At 34.8% G+C, this 18,815-nt stretch overlaps 1 protein-coding gene across 1 annotated transcript in view; it reads right to left on the bottom strand.

Moving 5' to 3' along the window:
- The window catches only part of CHST9 (carbohydrate sulfotransferase 9), a 36,168-nt gene extending 31,276 nt beyond the window's left edge, over window positions 1–4,892 (bottom strand). The window contains exon 1 of the mRNA XM_031946738.1: window positions 4,806–4,892. Coding sequence (XP_031802598.1) covers window positions 4,806–4,892 — 87 coding nt within the window. The remainder of the gene's footprint in view (window positions 1–4,805) is intronic.
- Between the last annotated feature and the right edge of the window lie 13,923 nt (window positions 4,893–18,815).

Raw genomic sequence — 18,815 nt, 5'->3', positions numbered from 1 at the left:
TTGATGCATATATGTTTAGTATTGCTTCTATCTATGGTACCCTTTAGTAAAATATAGTTTCCTTCTTTATCTCTCTCTTTTAATTAGATCTATCTTTGCTTTTACTTGATCTGAGATCAGGATGGCTAGCCCTGCTTTTTTTTTTTTTTTTTTTTTTTAACTTCATCTGAGGCATAATAGATTCTGCTCTAGGTCTTTATCGTCACTTTGCGTGTATCACTCTGTTTTAAATATGTTTCTTGAAGCAACATCTTGTAGGATTCTGACTTTTAATCCAGTCTGCTGCTTGCTTCTGTTTTATGGGAGAATTTATCCCATTCCCATTTACAGTTAAAATAACTAATTCTATATTTCCTGTTATCTTATTTACTCTAAGGTATGCTTTTCTCTTTCTTTTCCCCCTTCCCTCCTTCCCAGTATTTTGCTTCTGATCACCACCTCTCTCAAATAGCCCTCCCCCTTTTGAGCCCCTCCCCCTTTCTTACACCTTTCCCCTACTACTTCTGTTTCCCCTTCTATTAGCCTTCTACTTTCTTTCCCCCTTTCCCTTCCCACTTCCCCATAAGGTGAGACAAGTTTCTCTGTGAAACCAAGTATGTCTCATATTCTCTCTTTGAGCCAAATCAAAATGAAAATAAAACACAGGTTGTATAAAGAGCAAAAGATATTGAAATTAATTTGTTCATTTCTCAACATAGTATACTGGGAAGTGAGTTGGGACAGGAGAGAGGATGCTTGAGTGATTTGATTCTGCTACTACTGGCTGTGTGTGCCTGGGTGAATCATGATCTCTTATGGCCTCAGCTTTTTCATTTGAAAAACAACAGGTAGTAATAGCTAGCTTTTATATAGAAACAAATATGTGCTGGAGACTTTAAAATATCTCACCTGATTATCACAATAATAGTAGGGGTTTTATTATATGATTTTATTATCTCTAATTTAAGGTGAGAAAACAGACTAATAGAAGTTAAATGGTTTGTTCATATATCTATATCTATATATCTGAGGCTGCATTTGAACTCAGATCTTCCTGACTTCAGGTCCAGTACTTCAATGAGTTATCTAGCTGCCTATGGTAGGGGATTGGCATTTTAATGATTTAATTCAAGTGCTTGAAATCAGATGTATGAAGTAGCAAAGAACAAAAGATGTCAAAACCTGGAGTTTACTATCATTTGCATGTCCAATACAATAAGGTTAGACAAACCTCTGAAATAATGAGTGATTAATAGTAATCAGATGTTGAAAGAACATCACTACTAAAAAAAGACACCTCCCTGCTCTGAGATATAGGACTGAAGAGGTTCAACATCACTGTAAATTAGAAGCTAAAACTTTCCTCTGGGGATGCTATATTCTATTTTTCTGCCTTCCTCTCTTAGCCATTAAGACACGGGGTTGTGATGAACACAATGGGCTGTTCATCTGCTCCAGGAGAGCAATTTTGTGTTTTTAATCAATACTGGTATGTTGTGGGTATAACTCTTGAAGAGGCACTTCAATAAGGCTAGAAGATATTAACCTGGGAGCTTGTAAAAATATGTTGTCTCCAGTTATCAGTGGCAGTGAACTTATCCCATACTTTTATAAAATACCAAGAGCACTGGCCTCATCACAGCCAGCAGTGTGAAATTTAATTCAACTTTATGAAATGTTCCAAGAATCATCAATGAAACACAGTGAGCCCCATTTTCCACTTGGCCAGGGGTGGGGGTGGGAAGGATTGGGAATGAACAGGGTGTGAAGTTATGTGATGAAGACCTGGACACTCCTAGAAGCCCTGACCAGAGAAGTTGGACACACTTTTACTGTGTTTGGAAACAATATTATTCATGCTTTTTTGGTCAGCTGAGAATGGAAGCTTGACCTGCGCCACAAATTTAAAGTAAATGAATAGGAGAAATGTTTTGCAAATTTGAAGTGCTGTATAAATGCCAATAATGATGTTTGTGTAAGGGACTTTTGGGACATGTCCAGGTCCCCTAATATGGAGGCACTCTGAAGTAATAATATCTGAGAATCTATGATTCTTTGGGTTACCACAAAGATAACAAATGAAAAAGTCTTCACGGATAATTAAGCTGTGCTGTCTAAATAATGAAAACGGGGGGGGGGTAAGGCTATTTAAACACCCTCTTCTTTAGGAATGCTAGACAATTTATATCTATGGGAGGGAAAGTTAGAAGAAGGTTTAAATGAAGATTTTGTTACTTGATCTATACATAGAGGAGGGAACAATGCTGATTTCCTCTGGACTTCAAGGGAGAGAAATGCCCTTATTATTTATGTTCAAAATATTTTATAATATTTGTGGGGTGTGATATATGTGGGTTACCTTTTAATATTATTATACTCATTGTTATTTATTTTGAATGAATTTTCTCCACATTTTTTACTCCATGAAGCAGAAGGAAGAATTGAACATGACTATTTTAATAGATGATTAGTAGAAATCCTTAGCTGGTTAAGAACAAAAGAAACAAACAACAACAACAACAAAAAAACTCTAGCTGAATGGTGTAAAAATCCCATCTTCCACACCCCTGTCGAAGTAGCCTTTCTAAAACAGAATGCTCCTCATGTCACTCCCCTGCTGAAGAACATTCAGTGGTTCCCTATTGTTCTTAGGATTAAATAAAATTCGAGCACTGTACTTTAGTACTTAAAATTCTTCAAAAATTGCTTCACTCAACCTTTGGAAGTTTATTATTATTATTATTATTATTATTATTATTGTTATTTTACAATAATCTCTTTGTTCCAGCCAGACAATTTGCAAGACTTTTGAAAGTACTTCATCGTCCCTTCAGCACTTTTTAGAATATTCTGCCATCTCCCTTCAGCACATCTTAGAATATTTTGCCCTTTAGAATACTCCTCTTGGATACTTTCTCCTCTTTGGATTTTGATCATATTGCTGCTCTCTCTTAGTTCTTCTCTTACTTATCTGACCCTTCTCATTATCCTTTGCTACATCATTATCTATTCTGGTCCCTTAACTGTGAATACCCACCAATACTCAGTCCTGACCTTTTCCTTTTTTCTCTACATTATGTTTCTTGATGATCTCATCATATCCAATGGATTTAATTATCTTCTCTACTCAGCTGATTCTCTGATCTATATATCCAACTGCGGTGTATCTCTCAAGCTCCAATTTCATATCACTTAATGGACATTTTGAACTGGATATCACACAAGCATCTCAAACTCAAAATATTCCAAACAGAATTCATTCCATCATTGCCACTGTCACATTTTCAGATCTTAAAAAGCTATTTGCTTAATAATAAAGCAAAATAAATAATATCACAAGTATTACATTTGCTTTAATATGTGATATTCTTGAGGTTATTGTTATTATTATTTACCAGATTCATAATTTGACAATTATTCAACAATTGTCAAATCTGACTCAATCTCCAACAGCTGTATTTTAGAGCAACTTTCTGAGAATGGGAATATACTAAAACAAAACAAAACAAATAAACCAAAAAAACAAACTGCTAAGGAGATACATGAATGAGGAAAACCCATGTGGTCAGAGTTGCTAAGCTGAGTTGATCCCTGAGGTGCTTGACTAACTCCATCCAGGATATGAAGTCTCAGTCAAACAGGCTGATCCATTGAGGTTTTTCTCTGATTCTCTGTTTAGCTAGACTTAATTTTTAACAACATCTGTAGTGTTTGTTATTTATATCTTTAGCTAGTACAGTTCTGAAATTTGGCCTTTCACTTTGCTCTCTTTTCCTCTTTTTTCTGAATTAAGATTTGGGTTTATATATATGAATGCTCTATCTTAGTTTATGATTAGCAATCAGATTCTCATCTGTCAATAATCAGAAAAATTACATTTGTTCCAAATTCTTATGACTGTTCTGATGCTGATATTTTTCCAGTGTATAACAGCCTGTCACATTCAAAACTCAGTTACTGTCTAACCAGACAGCTTCTCAAAGCTGTCTGTCAAAGTTAGTTTTTCTCAAAGAACTGAGTGGGTTTAACTCATCAACAAACCTTAAAGGGGCAGTGCATTACACCCTCCCTCTAGCTTCCTTCAAAGCTCAGTTTATATAACATTCTCTGTAATGGAATTTTCTTGATTCCCCCTAAGACTAAATTTCTTACCTAGAAATTACCTCATTTTTACTTGGTAGATGGGAGTAGCTAGAACAGTAGATAAAGTATTGGGGCTGGAGTCAGGAAGACTCATCTTTCTGATTTCAAATCTGGTCTCTTACACTTACTACCCAGTGACCTTAGACAAGTCATTTAACCCTATTTATTCTAGTTTCCTCATGTATAAAATGAGCTGGAGAAGGAAATGACAAACTACTTTAATATTTCTGCCAATGAGTTTTCTTGTATATGACTAAAACGATTCAACAACAAACCTAGAAAATATTTTGTATTTGTTTCTATGTGTACCCATTTTTGACCCTAGTAGAATATAAATTCACTGAAAACAGGGACTTTTTCATTTTTGTCTTTGTATTCTCAAAGCCAAACGCAGAGTGGGCATCTGATATATGCTTATTTATTAATTAAATGCCTTAGTTTCTTTTAGAGCTCAGCTTATGTGGTACATACTAAAGGAAGTCCTGGTGGGTTCCCCAAGTCCTCTCTTTCTCTTTTCTCAAATATTCAATAATCAACTGCATGATGATTTTCTACATTGTTCCCTACTATGATAAACATCAATCATTCATATCTTCCTAGACTAGATCGTTTGCAAGGTCTAGTCCAGGCCTAAAACAATGAATCTCTGAATTTCCTATGAGATCACCACCAATTCAATTCACCGGAATTCCCAGAAATCTTCGTTGATTTCTCCTACTATCAGGAGTACCAGTGAGGTTCTTAAGTAATGTCCATCTGACATTCCTCATTCTGACATCCTGACCAGCTTCTTTTCTCTTTTTATTTACTTCTCTGATAGAATTTCACAGTCTATTTACATGCATAATAGGACATTTTATGAACATCTGTGGGATAATAATTTTCATTTTTAAATAAATTATTGTGTTGAATATTTTGCTGTAATATAAAAACATTAGTAGAAGACTATTAAAAACATATTGTATCTTTTTACTAAGCTATAAGCTTCTTGAGGACAGGCAATGAATAAATAAGATACTAGACTTGGAACCTTGAGTTAAAATCTGGCTTAAAAAATTTAACAATTTTGGGCAAGTTGCTTAACCTTTGTGTCTTAGTTTCTGTGTTTGTAAAATGGGGTTCTTACAGAAATAGGGGGTCCCTACTTCCTAGAATTGTATTGAGGATAAAATTGAAATAATAAATAATATTGCAATCCTTAAAAATGTTGCATACACATATAAGGCTAGCTATGATGATGATGATGATGGTATATAATCAGGGTCTTTTATGTAACAGACATTTAATAAATGCTTTTTTTTGGATTTGAGTAGAGGAATTACTTTCTTCAGGGGCTCCATCTAGTTCTATTTTATTGGGGCCTAAATATTTCATCTTTCTGTGGAACCTATCCTGATTCCTTTGTCCTACATTTATCTTCTATATTTTTTGACTTCCCAGAACTCCTATTGCAAAAGTTCCTAAGTATTGTGTGTATGTATATATATGTGTGTGTGTGTGTGTGTGTGTGTGTGTGTGTGTCCATGCATATGTGTGTTAAGGATCTATTCTATTCTTCATTTGCAGTTTTGTGATTGATCAGAATTGAAAGAGGGAAGAAAGGGGAATGAGGCAATGATTCTTCTTCCCTTGGTGGGGATTATGTCTGCTCTTTTTATGGTACATATAAAGTAATTGTCTTATCATAAAGCTTTAGTGATTGGTTTCTAGAAGATCACTCCCCTAAGGGTACTTGAATGATGAGTCCATTGAAGAAAGCCTAGGGAGGAGTATGGCTCCATTAAATAGAGAAAAACTTAATTTTGTCATTGAGTTCATGACCTGCCAATCAATTCTCCTATGTAAATAAATGGGAGTTAGAGGGATAGTTTATCTAAAGCCTGGAACTTTGTCCTAGGACAGAATCTGTGTAGGTCAGGGAAATGACTGCAGAATGACCTGGGGTGAGAAGAGTCCTGGAAATAAGACTAGAAATCAGGTTTTTGAAGAAGATGAGAATCCTGACAGGATTTGGAAGTGGTATGAATCCAAATGTACCTTGATATAGGAGTTTGAACCCTTTGGTTTAGCATCTTCCCTCTGACTATTGAAGTTGAGAGAAAAAGAAAAGAAAGGCAGTTTTTGAAGGAGCAATAGTCATCCCAATTGGTTTACCTAAATTAGGATAGAAATTTGTGCTTCATAAACTCATCTGCTTTTATATTCCTTTGTTAATTTTGTTTTCCCATAATTTCTTAATAAAACTTCCCAAAAAAGGGGCTTAAAACTCTGCTATAGCAAGGGTCCATAGGAAGAAGTAGAAGTGTTTAGATTGTAAAAGAGAAGACATATAGAGTATATGATAGATGTCTTCAAATTCTGAAGATCTGTCACGGAAAAAATGGTTGAGATATATTATGAATGGTATCTGAGAAGAACTGAAAACAATGGGTGGAAGTTATAGGGAAGCAGTTCTTTGCAACACAGGCAAATATTTCAACATTACATGACTTATTGTCAAATTTAAAATCAAATTCTACCTTAAATTGTGCAAAATCCCACTCTAATGGCATTCTCTCTCTCTATTTTTTCCCTGAGGCAATTGGGGTTAAGTGACTTGCCCAGGGTCACACAGCTAGGACATGTTAAGTGTCTGAGATCAGATTTGAACTCAGGTCCTCCTGACTTCAGGAGGGCTGGTGCTCTATCCACTGCACCATCTAGCTGCCTTTCTAATGGCATTCTCAATAAAAGGGACTCATTCTATTATTTTATTAATGGAAAGTAGTGATTCCACCTAATCTAAAAACTTGGCAGAGAGGACCCGTGGATCATTCAATGAATAAATGAGTGGATGATTAAATGACTGAATAAAAAAAAGCCTGTATTAAAAACTTACTATATGGTAAGTACTGTACTAGAAATATAAAAGAACTTACTTTCTAGAAGCTCACATTCTAATGGGAGAGAAATAGAATAGATCCTTAACACACACATGTATGCACCACAAGGACCATGGGCCCCTTCTTTCTAACTTGAAGCTGAAGCTCTTAAGGTGTTTTAGGGGGCATTGCCATTCCCCCCATCAGGATCTGAGGAGGGATGATAATAGAAGTGGTAGTTTGGCTTTCCTGGCACTTGTTTCCTTCTGTCTCTCCCTCAGAGAGCTTCAGGTAAATTGCTGTCTTTTTTTTGTGCCCTTTTATCTGATTGCAGCTTCTAGCCTCATAAATACTTCTAATGGAGAAATGGAGAATCCTTTTTTAGCACGGATCTGAATGCAGAGCTGAGGCAAGCTAAAAGGGATAAAGGAGACAGGAAAAGGCAACTAGGACCAAGTATAGATGTTACCTAAGCCTTCTTTCTTCTGCCCAAGGTGGTGTCACAGACACCGAATGGCAAGTTTGTCTCTTACTTATCCTCCCAGCTGAGCTACCCTTAGGTCTCTGAGGTGAAGATAGAGGGAAGATAAAGTTTCAAGGAAGGCTTTAAGAGGAGAGATCATAGGATCATGAATTTAGAGTTGGATTTAGAATTACATGGTAGATAATATAGAAAAATCTCATTTTAAAGATGAGGAAACCTGGCCCAGAGGAGTTAAATAACTTTTCAGATTTTACAACTTTAATAGATTGGAGAGAAATATGGGGGACAATGCATTGAATTCGGAGTTAGAGAACTGTCCCTCACTACCTATGGGATGCTAGATAAGGTGCTTAATTGATGTGGGTCTTACTTTTCTCATCTATAAAATGAGAAAGTTGGCCTTGAATGCCTTTGTGGCCATTTCTTTTTTCATTTTAATTCTAAGATCCTATGACTAGAAGAGTCAAGATTTAAATCCATTTTCTGATTCTAAAGATATGCTAAATTTCTAGTAAAAATAAGATAGTCTCCAGTTACTACATCTAGTTTTTAGAGTCTGAATGTTGGCCATTCAGGAATGTATTTTCAATTTATTAATTTATCCCTATGAAGTTAACTGCTTCCAGTATCATTGGTTTATCTAATTCTGTACTTTGATGGAACCTGGTTCTCAATATTTGGTGGGATAGACTTGTATAAGGAATTGCCTAACAAGTGGAGTTGTACATAAACTTAAACTCTACCAGAACATGGTAAGCTGCAAATGGCAAGAACCAGGTCATTCATAATTTTTTGATAAACTTTCTCCACTCTCAGTGTTTAGCATGGAATTAGTCAATAAAGTAGCTCCTCAATAATCATAGCTGAACTGAAAGGCAGAAGTCCAGTGAGACAGGTTGTTGATGTGAGAGAGATTCAATTCAGTTATCAGGAACCTGGTCACAGGATGTCAAATTCCTATGAATAGGAATCTTGGAAATTGTCTCTTAAAATATGGGGTGCCATGTGGGAATATGGTTACATGAAAGTGTAACAGGAATACAGATATTACACAATTGCCTTATAAAGATTAGAGAAGCAAGTTCTAAACTGTCTTAATGTCTTAATGTCAGTGAAGAACTGACTTAAGGTTCCTTCTTGTACCCTTGCCACTGGACAGTGTAAACCCTAAAATCTGGGGTAAACACAGTGATGTTTAAGTGATCTGAAGTACAAAAGTTGGGGAGGGAATAATGGAAGAGGAAGGAACTAGGCAGACCATTAGAATATATAAACCTAAGAAAAACTATCTTCTTTCCTATCTATTAGAATGTTAATCTTCCTATAAGAAAAAAAAATAATTTTTGTTTTTGGGCTATTTCATACGAATAGCTCATAGGATAAATCTCCCCCCTACCTCTGCTTGTGGAGTGTCTTCCTTTTAGAGAGATGTAAATGTTTTCTGTAGCTTCAAGAAGAAAAAGGAAACCCCATTTAGGGAAGACATAAGCCATTCCAATGTTTATTGAAATCATCTTTGAAAAAAAAAGAGAAATGAAACTTAAGGGCCAATTTTTAACTGCATCAGGCTTTGCTAATAAAAGATGAAGGACTATGTGGCTTAACATCTTCTAATTATTTTCCCAGCATCTTCTATAGACAACTCTTGAAATCTCTGGTTGGATCAACACTATATTGCTCAAAGGTTTGTGGACTTTGCATACTGATTCTTTCCTGTTTCCAAGTACATTTGCTTTTAGGCTATTTTTATTCACTTTAAAGGAATTTTAATAACTTTCTGTTGACAGCATGGACAGCTGGTCTTGAGAATTAAAGAAAATTCACTTGCTGACTGAGGAAGGAAGTGACATCAATGAGTTTCAAAAGTCAGCCCAAGGGGAGAAAGTGGCTTGTGAGAGAGTAGCCTCTCATTTCACTGTATTTATCGAGTGATGCCTTGAGATGCAAATTGCTCTATCAATCAAACCTACGGTGTTTCCCTCAAATAAACAGAGAGGAAAGTTTAGAGAGACTTAAGTATAAACTGAAGGAGCAGTGCCCTGTAATATTGAAAGGGAAAAAAAAGAATGGGTAGTTCAGGGAGCCTGAGGCTAGAGAACTCTGGATTCACTTGGACTCTGTTACTGCTTTATTATTTGTCTTTTTCCCTGTACCCAAGTCACAGTTTTGTCATCTGTAAAATGATCATGATATAAAATTGTGACATGACTGGGGCTGGCCTCTGGGAAGGTGGTAAAGATCCTTTATAGTTTTAAATGGCATAGATGTGTATCTGTCAATCTTGACCCCCAAAGAGCTATCAGTGTCCCATGAGGGTTCAGTGTCCAGAAGCAGATATTTTCACTTGTCATCTTTCTCCTTTGATATTTTCCTAAACTTATATTCATCACTTATGATTCATCTCAGAAGGAAATCAGGCAGCAAATCTGGATCTTAAATGATGATGAAAACAATAATAGATGGCATCTATTCCTATATTGTTATTCTGTAAAAGTTTCTTTGGAGCTTCTTTCAATATTCCCCAGGCATATATACTTGAAAGGGGTGGGAGGAAAAAAAAAGATTGAATTCATTTTGTGGTATGGGAATAAAAACACTGAGTGGTTGTAAGATTTGATACAATATTGTCACCTTGACTTTAACAGATTCAAATAATAGGGATTTAACTCAGGCCAAGTGGTCAGTTTATCTGAGGTGGCTTTTTTGACTCTGCTATTAACACAAGTACTTTGGACAAGCCAATCAATCAACCATCAATCAACAATCATTTATTAAGTACCCATCTATATGATGGGTGTTTTGCATGATACAGTTCAATCTGGATTCAACTTTTTCCTGTTCCTTTTCATCTCCTCCTCTCTCCCCCAAAAAGCTGACATAGGAAAATTGCAAGAAGATCAGTTTACATATATTATCACAGATGCTGAGAAATGGTACCTCCAGAGTAGTACAACTCATTGAAAATGGAAAGGAAATTAGATACCTCTCTACCAATCAAAGTGGAGGGACATCTTGAAAGATCCATAATAGCTGGTCATACCTTGTAGGCACTTAAAATGTTTTTGAATGAATTGATGGATGAGTGAATGTGTGTGTATGTAGGCATATAGGTATGAATGAATGAATGAATGGAGATCAGTAGAGACCTTGGGCAGTTAGGTGGCTCAGTGATAAAGTGCTGGACTTGAAGTCAGGAAGACTTATCTTCCCAAGTTCAAATTTGATCTCAGACATTTACTAGCTGTGTGACCTTAGGTAAATCATTTAACCCTGTTTGCCTCAGTTGCTTTGTCTGTAAACTGATTTAGAAAAAGAAGTGGAAACCACTCCAGTATCCTTGGTAAGAAAACCCCAAATGGTGTGATGAAGAGTCAGATACAATGGAACAACAATTGTGCATTAGAGGTATTTGACTCTGATGTCACTGCTTGGCTTATGCACCAAAGAGATCAAAGAAAGAAGAATTTATATGTTATGAATATATTTATAGCATTTCTATTTGCATATAATGTCTCTATATACATATATACATATAGCACCTATATGTGTGGTGGCAAAGAACTGGAAATGAAGAAAATGCCCATCAATCAAAGAATTACTTAACAAATAGTACATGAAAGTTATGGAATGTCATTAAGGCATAAGAGATGATGAAAAGGACAGTTTCCAAGAAACTTGGGAAGACTGTCTAAATTGATGCAGAATGAAGTGAGCAGAATCAGGAGAATGATTTATATTACAACCACAACTTTGAGGAAACAAACATTTTTGAAAGATTTAAGGACTTTGATTAATGAAATGACCAATTATGATATCAGGAGATTGATGATGAAGATGTTATTTATCTAATGTCAGAGAAATGATGAACTCAATATGCAAAACAAGTCATGCATATTTGGAATTACCAATAGGAGGATTTATTTTGTTAGACTGCATATTTTTAAAACAGTGTTTTCTTTTTCTATCTCAGTAGGAGGGGCTTTCTAGTGGAGGAAAAATGCTTCAGTTACACAAATATAGGATGGAAATGGCACTTAGTTCATATGAAAAAGAGTGGTAGGTTTTGGTGGACTAAAAGACTAATGCAGCTAGATGGTGCAGTGCATAGAACGCTAAATCAGGAATCAGGAAGACCTGAGTTTAAATCTAACCTCAGACACTAGCTGTGTGAACCAGGCAAATCACTTTACTCTGTTTGCTTCAATTTTCTCATCTGTAAAATGAGCTGGAGAAGGAAATGTCAAAGTACTCCAGTATTTTTGCCAAGAAAATCCCTAATAGGTTCATGAAGAATTGAACACAACTGAAACGACTTAACAATAATAAGAACAATATAAGCCAACAGTAAAAAATGGAAACACAACAGTCAAAAAGCTATTATGATCTTAGTTTATACTAAGAATAAAGTTCAGTTCAGTAATAAGAAGAACTATATTCAGAAGAAAGAGCCTAAGTTGGTGACTAGATTCAAACTATTTTATAATAAGATTAGTTGATTGGTTGAAGGAATGAGGGATATTTGGCCCAGAGAGGAAAAAATAACAGAGGGCATAGTAGTGATCTTCAAATATCTGAAAGACTGATAGGCAGGTCAAGATTTGTTTTGATGTAGTTTGGTTGCTTTTTAGTCATGTCTGACTCTTTGTGATCCCTTTTTTGGTAGTTTTCTTGGCAAAAATACTGGGGTGGGTATCTATTTCCTTTTCCAACTCATTTTACAGATGAGTACACAGAGGCAAACAGGGTTATGGGAACTCAGAGATGATAATAAGTATCTGAAGCCAGATTTGAACTCAGGATGATAAGTCTTCCTAACTCCAGACCCAGCACCCTATCCACTGTGTCATCTAGATGGTTGGTCCCAGAATTAGGCTTGATGTGTAGAATTCAATGTGTAAAAGAATTGCAGCATTTTAAAACTACAAGAAAACTTACATATCATCTAGTGGTTTCTATCCTAGCCTTTTTATTTTTATACATAAAGAAACCAAAGCTTTGAAAGGGGAAGTAATTTGTCCAAATTCACATAGCTAGTATGTGGAATAGCTGGGATTTGAACTCAAGACTTTAGATGTCAAATTCAGTTCCCTTTTCATATATTACACTTCTATGTAAAGAACTTCCTAGAAATTACAGTGGATCCAGTTGCTATATTGTATTTCATTTACTTCAGTTGTTCAGATGGTGCCTGAGTAACCATTTGTCTATGTATTATGGAAGGTATTCTTCATTGGATATGAATGTATTAGATGATTTCTGAGGTCCATTCCAATTCCTCTGTTCTCTAATATCAATCCATACATCTACCTTCATAATTCCTTAGTAACTAGGTAACAGACTGTTTTTTAAAAATTAAATACCAATATTGCTTATTTTTCAGGTAGGTTATAACAACTGTAATATCAGACCCAGATTACCTGATATTTGGGGGTACCATAGTGTACACAGTGCCAGACCTGGAGTCAGAAAGAGTTATCATTTGAACTGGTGGTTCAAATTTGGCTTCAGATACTTCCTAGCTATGTGACCCTGGACAAAACCCTGTTTGCATCAATTTCCTCATCTGTAAAATGAACTGGAGAAAGAAATGGCAAGTCACTCTATTAGCTTTCCCAAGAAAATTCCAAGTGGGGTCACAAAGAGTCAGATATGACTAAAACTACTGAACAACAACAAACACTTTGTATTTGTTTTATTTATTATTATTATTATGATTATTTATAAGAATGAAAGTCCTCTGTAGGTGTATTCTGAGGAAATTTCATTTCCTCATGGTCTCAATTGCATAGAATCTCCAATCCAGAATTAGAAGGGATGAAAATGTAATTGGAAATATTTAATTAAATAAAAATTCAGTGGAACATAGATCATGTTGATATATGATTTTCTAAATCAATATATAACCTGCGAGGATCCTTATGCATAGTTTAGTGGCTCCCTATTTGGACTTGACATCACTGCTCTAGACTAATCTATTTATTTGGCAAATGAAGATTTGGGTTTGAATACTATATCTTTCATTTATACAATGTAGGATCCAGGTCAAGTTACTTAACCTCTCTTATCCTCATCTTTCTCCCTTGTCAAAAAGGAGAGGTTGGACTAGATGAGCTCTGAGGTACCATGTAGCCCTAAATGTCATGATAATCCTGTATTATATATAGTCTGAAAAGAAGGTTTTTTTCCCCACTAAGCAGGAAGAGATTTCTGTCATTTTATATTTTTCTTGATGGGTAAAATGAATGAGTTCCTCTTTTGGTTTTATCTGCTCTCTTGAAAAAAAAATCTCTTCCTTCTGATCAAATTTAGTTGTTGATATGAATACAATAAGCTTGAAGAAATTACTTAAGTTTATGAAGTCTAGGGTATTTTAATACATTAACAATTATGCCATTTTCTCTTTAAAAAGTCTCCCATTAACAACTTTTTTCCCCAGAAGCAAAAAAAAAAATAGAACCCTCTAATGTAAATAAAGGTTTAAAAAAACCCTTATTTTTAAATGTAAGTAAAGGTTACTAATTTCAGATAGATTTTATCATGATGGAGTTCGTTGTTGTGGGATTCTTCAAGGATACAGAATTTATATGAAGCAAAAGTCTCTGATAGCCCATCTTTTCCTCCTCTCCTGCCCCTCTTTTTACCCTAAGAAAGTATGGAAAGGAATTTTTTAGGTAGTTTTGAATCATCTATTGCTATCCTATCCAGTTGGAAAATACTTCTTGCTCAACTGGGATTCAACTTCACAGCTTACAGACATTTGGAGCTAGAAATATTAGCTCTATGAAAGAGGTTTTATGATAGCTTGATGTTGTTTCTCTTGTTTCCAGAGTTGGATGGCCAATGGCTTTGGAAAGACCCTTTTCTATGTCACTATCATAATTCTATATTTCTATTCTAAAAAGCAGAGAAAGGATGCCACTTTTCAGTTTTAAAAGCAATCTAAGGCTCCTGTTCTCCAAAGCAAGATGTTTATTGGATCTGGAATCATAGCCATTGTTTGAGTATTTTAAACAGCAAATGACTATACAGAATTATAGCAGCATTCCTTATTCTAAATAATGCAGACCTTTCACTGCTAAAAGTAGGGATGGATAACATGACTTGTACCAATAAATTAGGTGGCTTTGTAGGAAGTTTAACTGGAAATAGGGAATAGCAGAAATTCCTGAAACTGGAAAATTAGGCTACAAATTATGGAAATGCCCAAGGAAAGATGCAGAACTTGGCATCAGGATTTCAAAGACCTGCACATATTACTGGTTATGGTCTACCTGTCATGGCTGGAGGTGTTAAGGCATGTCATAAAGAGGCAGTTCAGTTTATTCTTGATACTTTCTCTTTACCTCTTGCTACTGTCACCAGGTAATTTTTTTTTTTTTGGATGGGGAGGGAGCAGTTTTGAGTGATACAACTGTTTATTTAAGTATAATTTGGGATATGGAAAGCTAAGAATCTCTAGGATATACTACTCCATACTTACCTGTGTTTATAAAAAGAAGGATAATTATATATTCATGAAAGAAAAAAGCAATTATTAAGCACTAACTGTGGCAGGTACTGCACTAAACAACAACAACAACAATAATAAAAGACAATTTCTATCTTCAGGAGCATGATGGAAATTGTACATATCAGACAGTATGATAGGAAGATGACCTAAGAGCAATGTGGGGATTCCAGGGATACCTAAGTATAATTGACTTTTACCAATCAAGATCAAAATCCCAGAATTGGAGCTAAAGTTATGGATCAAAGGTGGAGGATGAAGTGTACCAATATGAAGCATATTTATAACCTATTATCCATTTAATTACAATCATGTAAGTGATATGTCAATATATCTGGAATTTAAAATGATTATTTAACATTAATTTAAAAAAAATCAGTTCCAAATTCTCTCCCTTCCTCCCAAATCTTCCCCACTCAATGAGAAGGCTAGTAATGTGATATCAGCTATACATGTGAAGTAAAGTAAAACATTTTTATATTTGCTCTGTTGTCAAAAAAGCAAAAAAAAATTAAGTGAAAAAAGTATGCTTCAATCTGCTGAGAGTTCATTTGTTCTTTCTCTACAGATGGATAGAATTTTCCCATCTTGATTACTTTGGAATTTCTGTGGATCATTGTCTTGATTAGAGTTGTCTATTCTTTTATAGTTGATCATTGTAACAATATTGTTGTTGTTATGTACAATGTTCTGGTTCTATCCATTTTACTTTGCATCAGTTTATAGAAATCTTCCTAGCTTTCCCTCCCTTCTCCCACTCTCAACCTTGTCATTTCCCAAAGCATAATAGTATTCCTTCAAATCATATACTATAACTAGTTCATATCTGACATTTTCAAGGACAGTGTACTTTCCAGATAATTAAAGCTTACCTAGTTGAGCATTAACTACTTAAAAAAAATCAGTCCTTTTGATTGTACATCTTTTCTAAAATATACTAAACAGAATTTAAAGTTTCCTTTATAATGAATTATCTAACATTATGAATATCAATTATTATTCTTTAGTATAGTAATGGCATTTTAAAAAACTATGAATGAATGTTGCCATTTCATGTCTTTTAAATATATTTTATGTTATCTTCCTCAATAAAAGTTTCTTAATTATCATTTCATCCCATTGTTATTGTACATGACTCTAGCAACCTCACTTTAGGACTTCACTGTCCCAATAAATTATGATTTGAACTATTTCTAAATTTATGTCTTTTGTACTGACCTACCTCCTGATCTTCATTCCTATATTTATAGCTGTCTGCTGAACATCTTCACTTGAATGCCTCACCGCTATATACTTCAAACTCAACATGTATTTCTATTCTGTTATAGATTAGGTACTTATTAGTGTTTTTTGATTGGTGGATTGATGTTCAAAATCAAACTCATAATTTTTCCTGCTCTCTTTCCACAACTTAAGGCAACTCCTTTAGAAAGTTTTATTTTCATTGATGTTTCCAATTATTCTACAATATTTTCAAAGATATTTCCTCATTTCCATTCCTTTGGATCTCACTAAAGTACCTTATCTTTACCTCTCAAACTACTACAATAATTTATAAATTGCTCTTCTAGCCTTCAGAATATCTCTAATTCACTGTATATACAATTACTAGATTAATCTTCCTAAAGCAAAGCTCAGTGGTTCCCCTTTATTTACTGAATTAAATTTACACTCATAAATCTGATATTCAAGGTTCTATACAAACTGTCTATAGCTTACCCTTTCAGCTTTATCTCTGATGGCTCAGCTGACGTACTCCACACTCCAGAAAAATGGATTACTTTTTTGTGCTTTCATGAACTCTCATGCTTTGCCATGCCTATGCATTTATTTATAATATTTCCCTTAGTAGATTCCCCTCTCTTATCTCCACATGCCCTAAATTCTATCCATATTTATTATTTCTTCTAAAAAATTATTGATTTTTTTTGGTTTTTATATCAACTATATTTTGCAAGACCCTTCTCCCTTCCCTATGAATAAGCTAGGGTCAGGACATGATGGAAAAGCCTAAATAAGTGTAGACAAGTAGGAAATAAAAAGATGGTTGATGTAATCAGTCTTTTCTTAAATGAAAGGTTTGAAGTCATCGCTCCAGCTAGAGGGGCAGGAGGTATTGCATAAAGCTCCTTTTGAGCAGGGGTTTTCTTTTTTTTTTTATTGTATCTAGCATTTAGCCCAATATCTGATATACATTCAGTGCTTAATAAATGCATATTGAATAACTGGCTTACGATTTTTTTCTTAGAGAGTCAATCATAATTTCAAAGATCTAGTTTTGATTGCTTTGTTGTTATTATTATTTCCCTATTGTTATATTTTTGTATATATTATTTGTATATTTCTCTTTACTTCACTTTATATTAGCTCATATAAGTCTTTCCATGCTCCTTCAAATTCATTATATTCATTTTTTCTTAAAGCACAGCAAAATTATATTAGATTTATATACCACAATTTGTTTAATCACTCTCCATTTGAAGAGTATTTTTTCTAATTCTTTTATAATAGAAAAGGTGCTATTATACATTTTTTAGTGCATATGTAGCTTTTCTTTTTATCATATCTCACAGTGATATTTTTAGGTCAAAGAATGTAACAGTTTTAATCATTTTTTAGCATACTTTCAAATTGCTTTCCAGTGTGCCTATCACTCTACAACCTCTCCAATCCTCTTATATTTTGTTATTTTTTGTGATTTTCTGGTATGAGATGATTTGCATTTCTCTTATTATTGAGATATTTTCAAAAATATTCTCTTAAATAATTTGGAGCAATGTTTGCTGTCATTGTTAATTGTAATGTCTGGATTAGCTCTTTAGAGAACCTCAGGATCAGTCCAAGTCCTTGCTCTTACTGGAGGAGGGAATGAGGCAGGAGAGTTACCACATTGTTAGGTCAAAGATGGAATCTGGAATCTGGTGTCTTCTCTTGTGTCTGTGGTTGAGAGCTGTGGCTGAAAGAGAGTTCCCAGTTGTCCCAGCCCTTAAATACTCCAGTATGATTACATCACGATTACCACACTGAGTGTGTGCAATCATTATGTCACCATACTAAGTATATGCTTAACTATAGGTATTTTGCTGATCTAGATTTAAATACACCTTTTCAGAGTTCTGGCCCTCTACATCTCCCACTTTCTTTTGTTTTAAAACACAGGTGGTCACACCCTCCCTGATTTCTCAGAAAGGGAGGTGAAAACACCAAAAAGTCGGTGATCACACCCTTCTTGACTTCTCATGAAGGGAGATGAAAACACCAAAAAGGAAATGATCATGCCCTCCCTGAGTTCTTAGGAAGGGAGGTGAAAACACCAAAAGGAAATGGGGAGTCAAACCAGATATTATTAGCAGGTTTCCTCTGGGCTGAAATTGAAAAATGTACACATAAATCCATCAGCATGGGAGGTATTACACAAGCACATAGTAATATAACATAGACTAGTAGTGATGTAACAAACAACACAAATGAACATAGTGATATAACAAACACTGTGAATATATATGTCCATAAGCCCTAGAGGGAGAGTATATAAATAATAATCATCCATATACCTCCTTCAGCACCCAAGAGATAGTCCAAAACCAATCTATTGTCCATTACTTCATGTGTAAAGGAATCCAATGATTCCTATAGATTTTGAAGTCCTACAATAGTCTCATCATGTCTCAGAGAATCCAATGATTCCTGCTGGTTTTAAAACCTGCAATAGTTTTATCAACAATTTTTTGATGTTCATGAGTCAATTGCCATAACTGCCATCTTTCAGTGGTGGGTACAGTCAGCAATGGAACCATCCAATGTTTCTTAGATCTTCTTCGTTACAAGGGTCTTCTCTGCC

Source organism: Sarcophilus harrisii, chromosome 1 (genome assembly GCF_902635505.1).
Source record: "Sarcophilus harrisii chromosome 1, mSarHar1.11, whole genome shotgun sequence".
NCBI lineage: Eukaryota > Metazoa > Chordata > Mammalia > Dasyuromorphia > Dasyuridae > Sarcophilus > Sarcophilus harrisii.
This window is presented reverse-complemented; position numbering and strand designations above follow the sequence as displayed.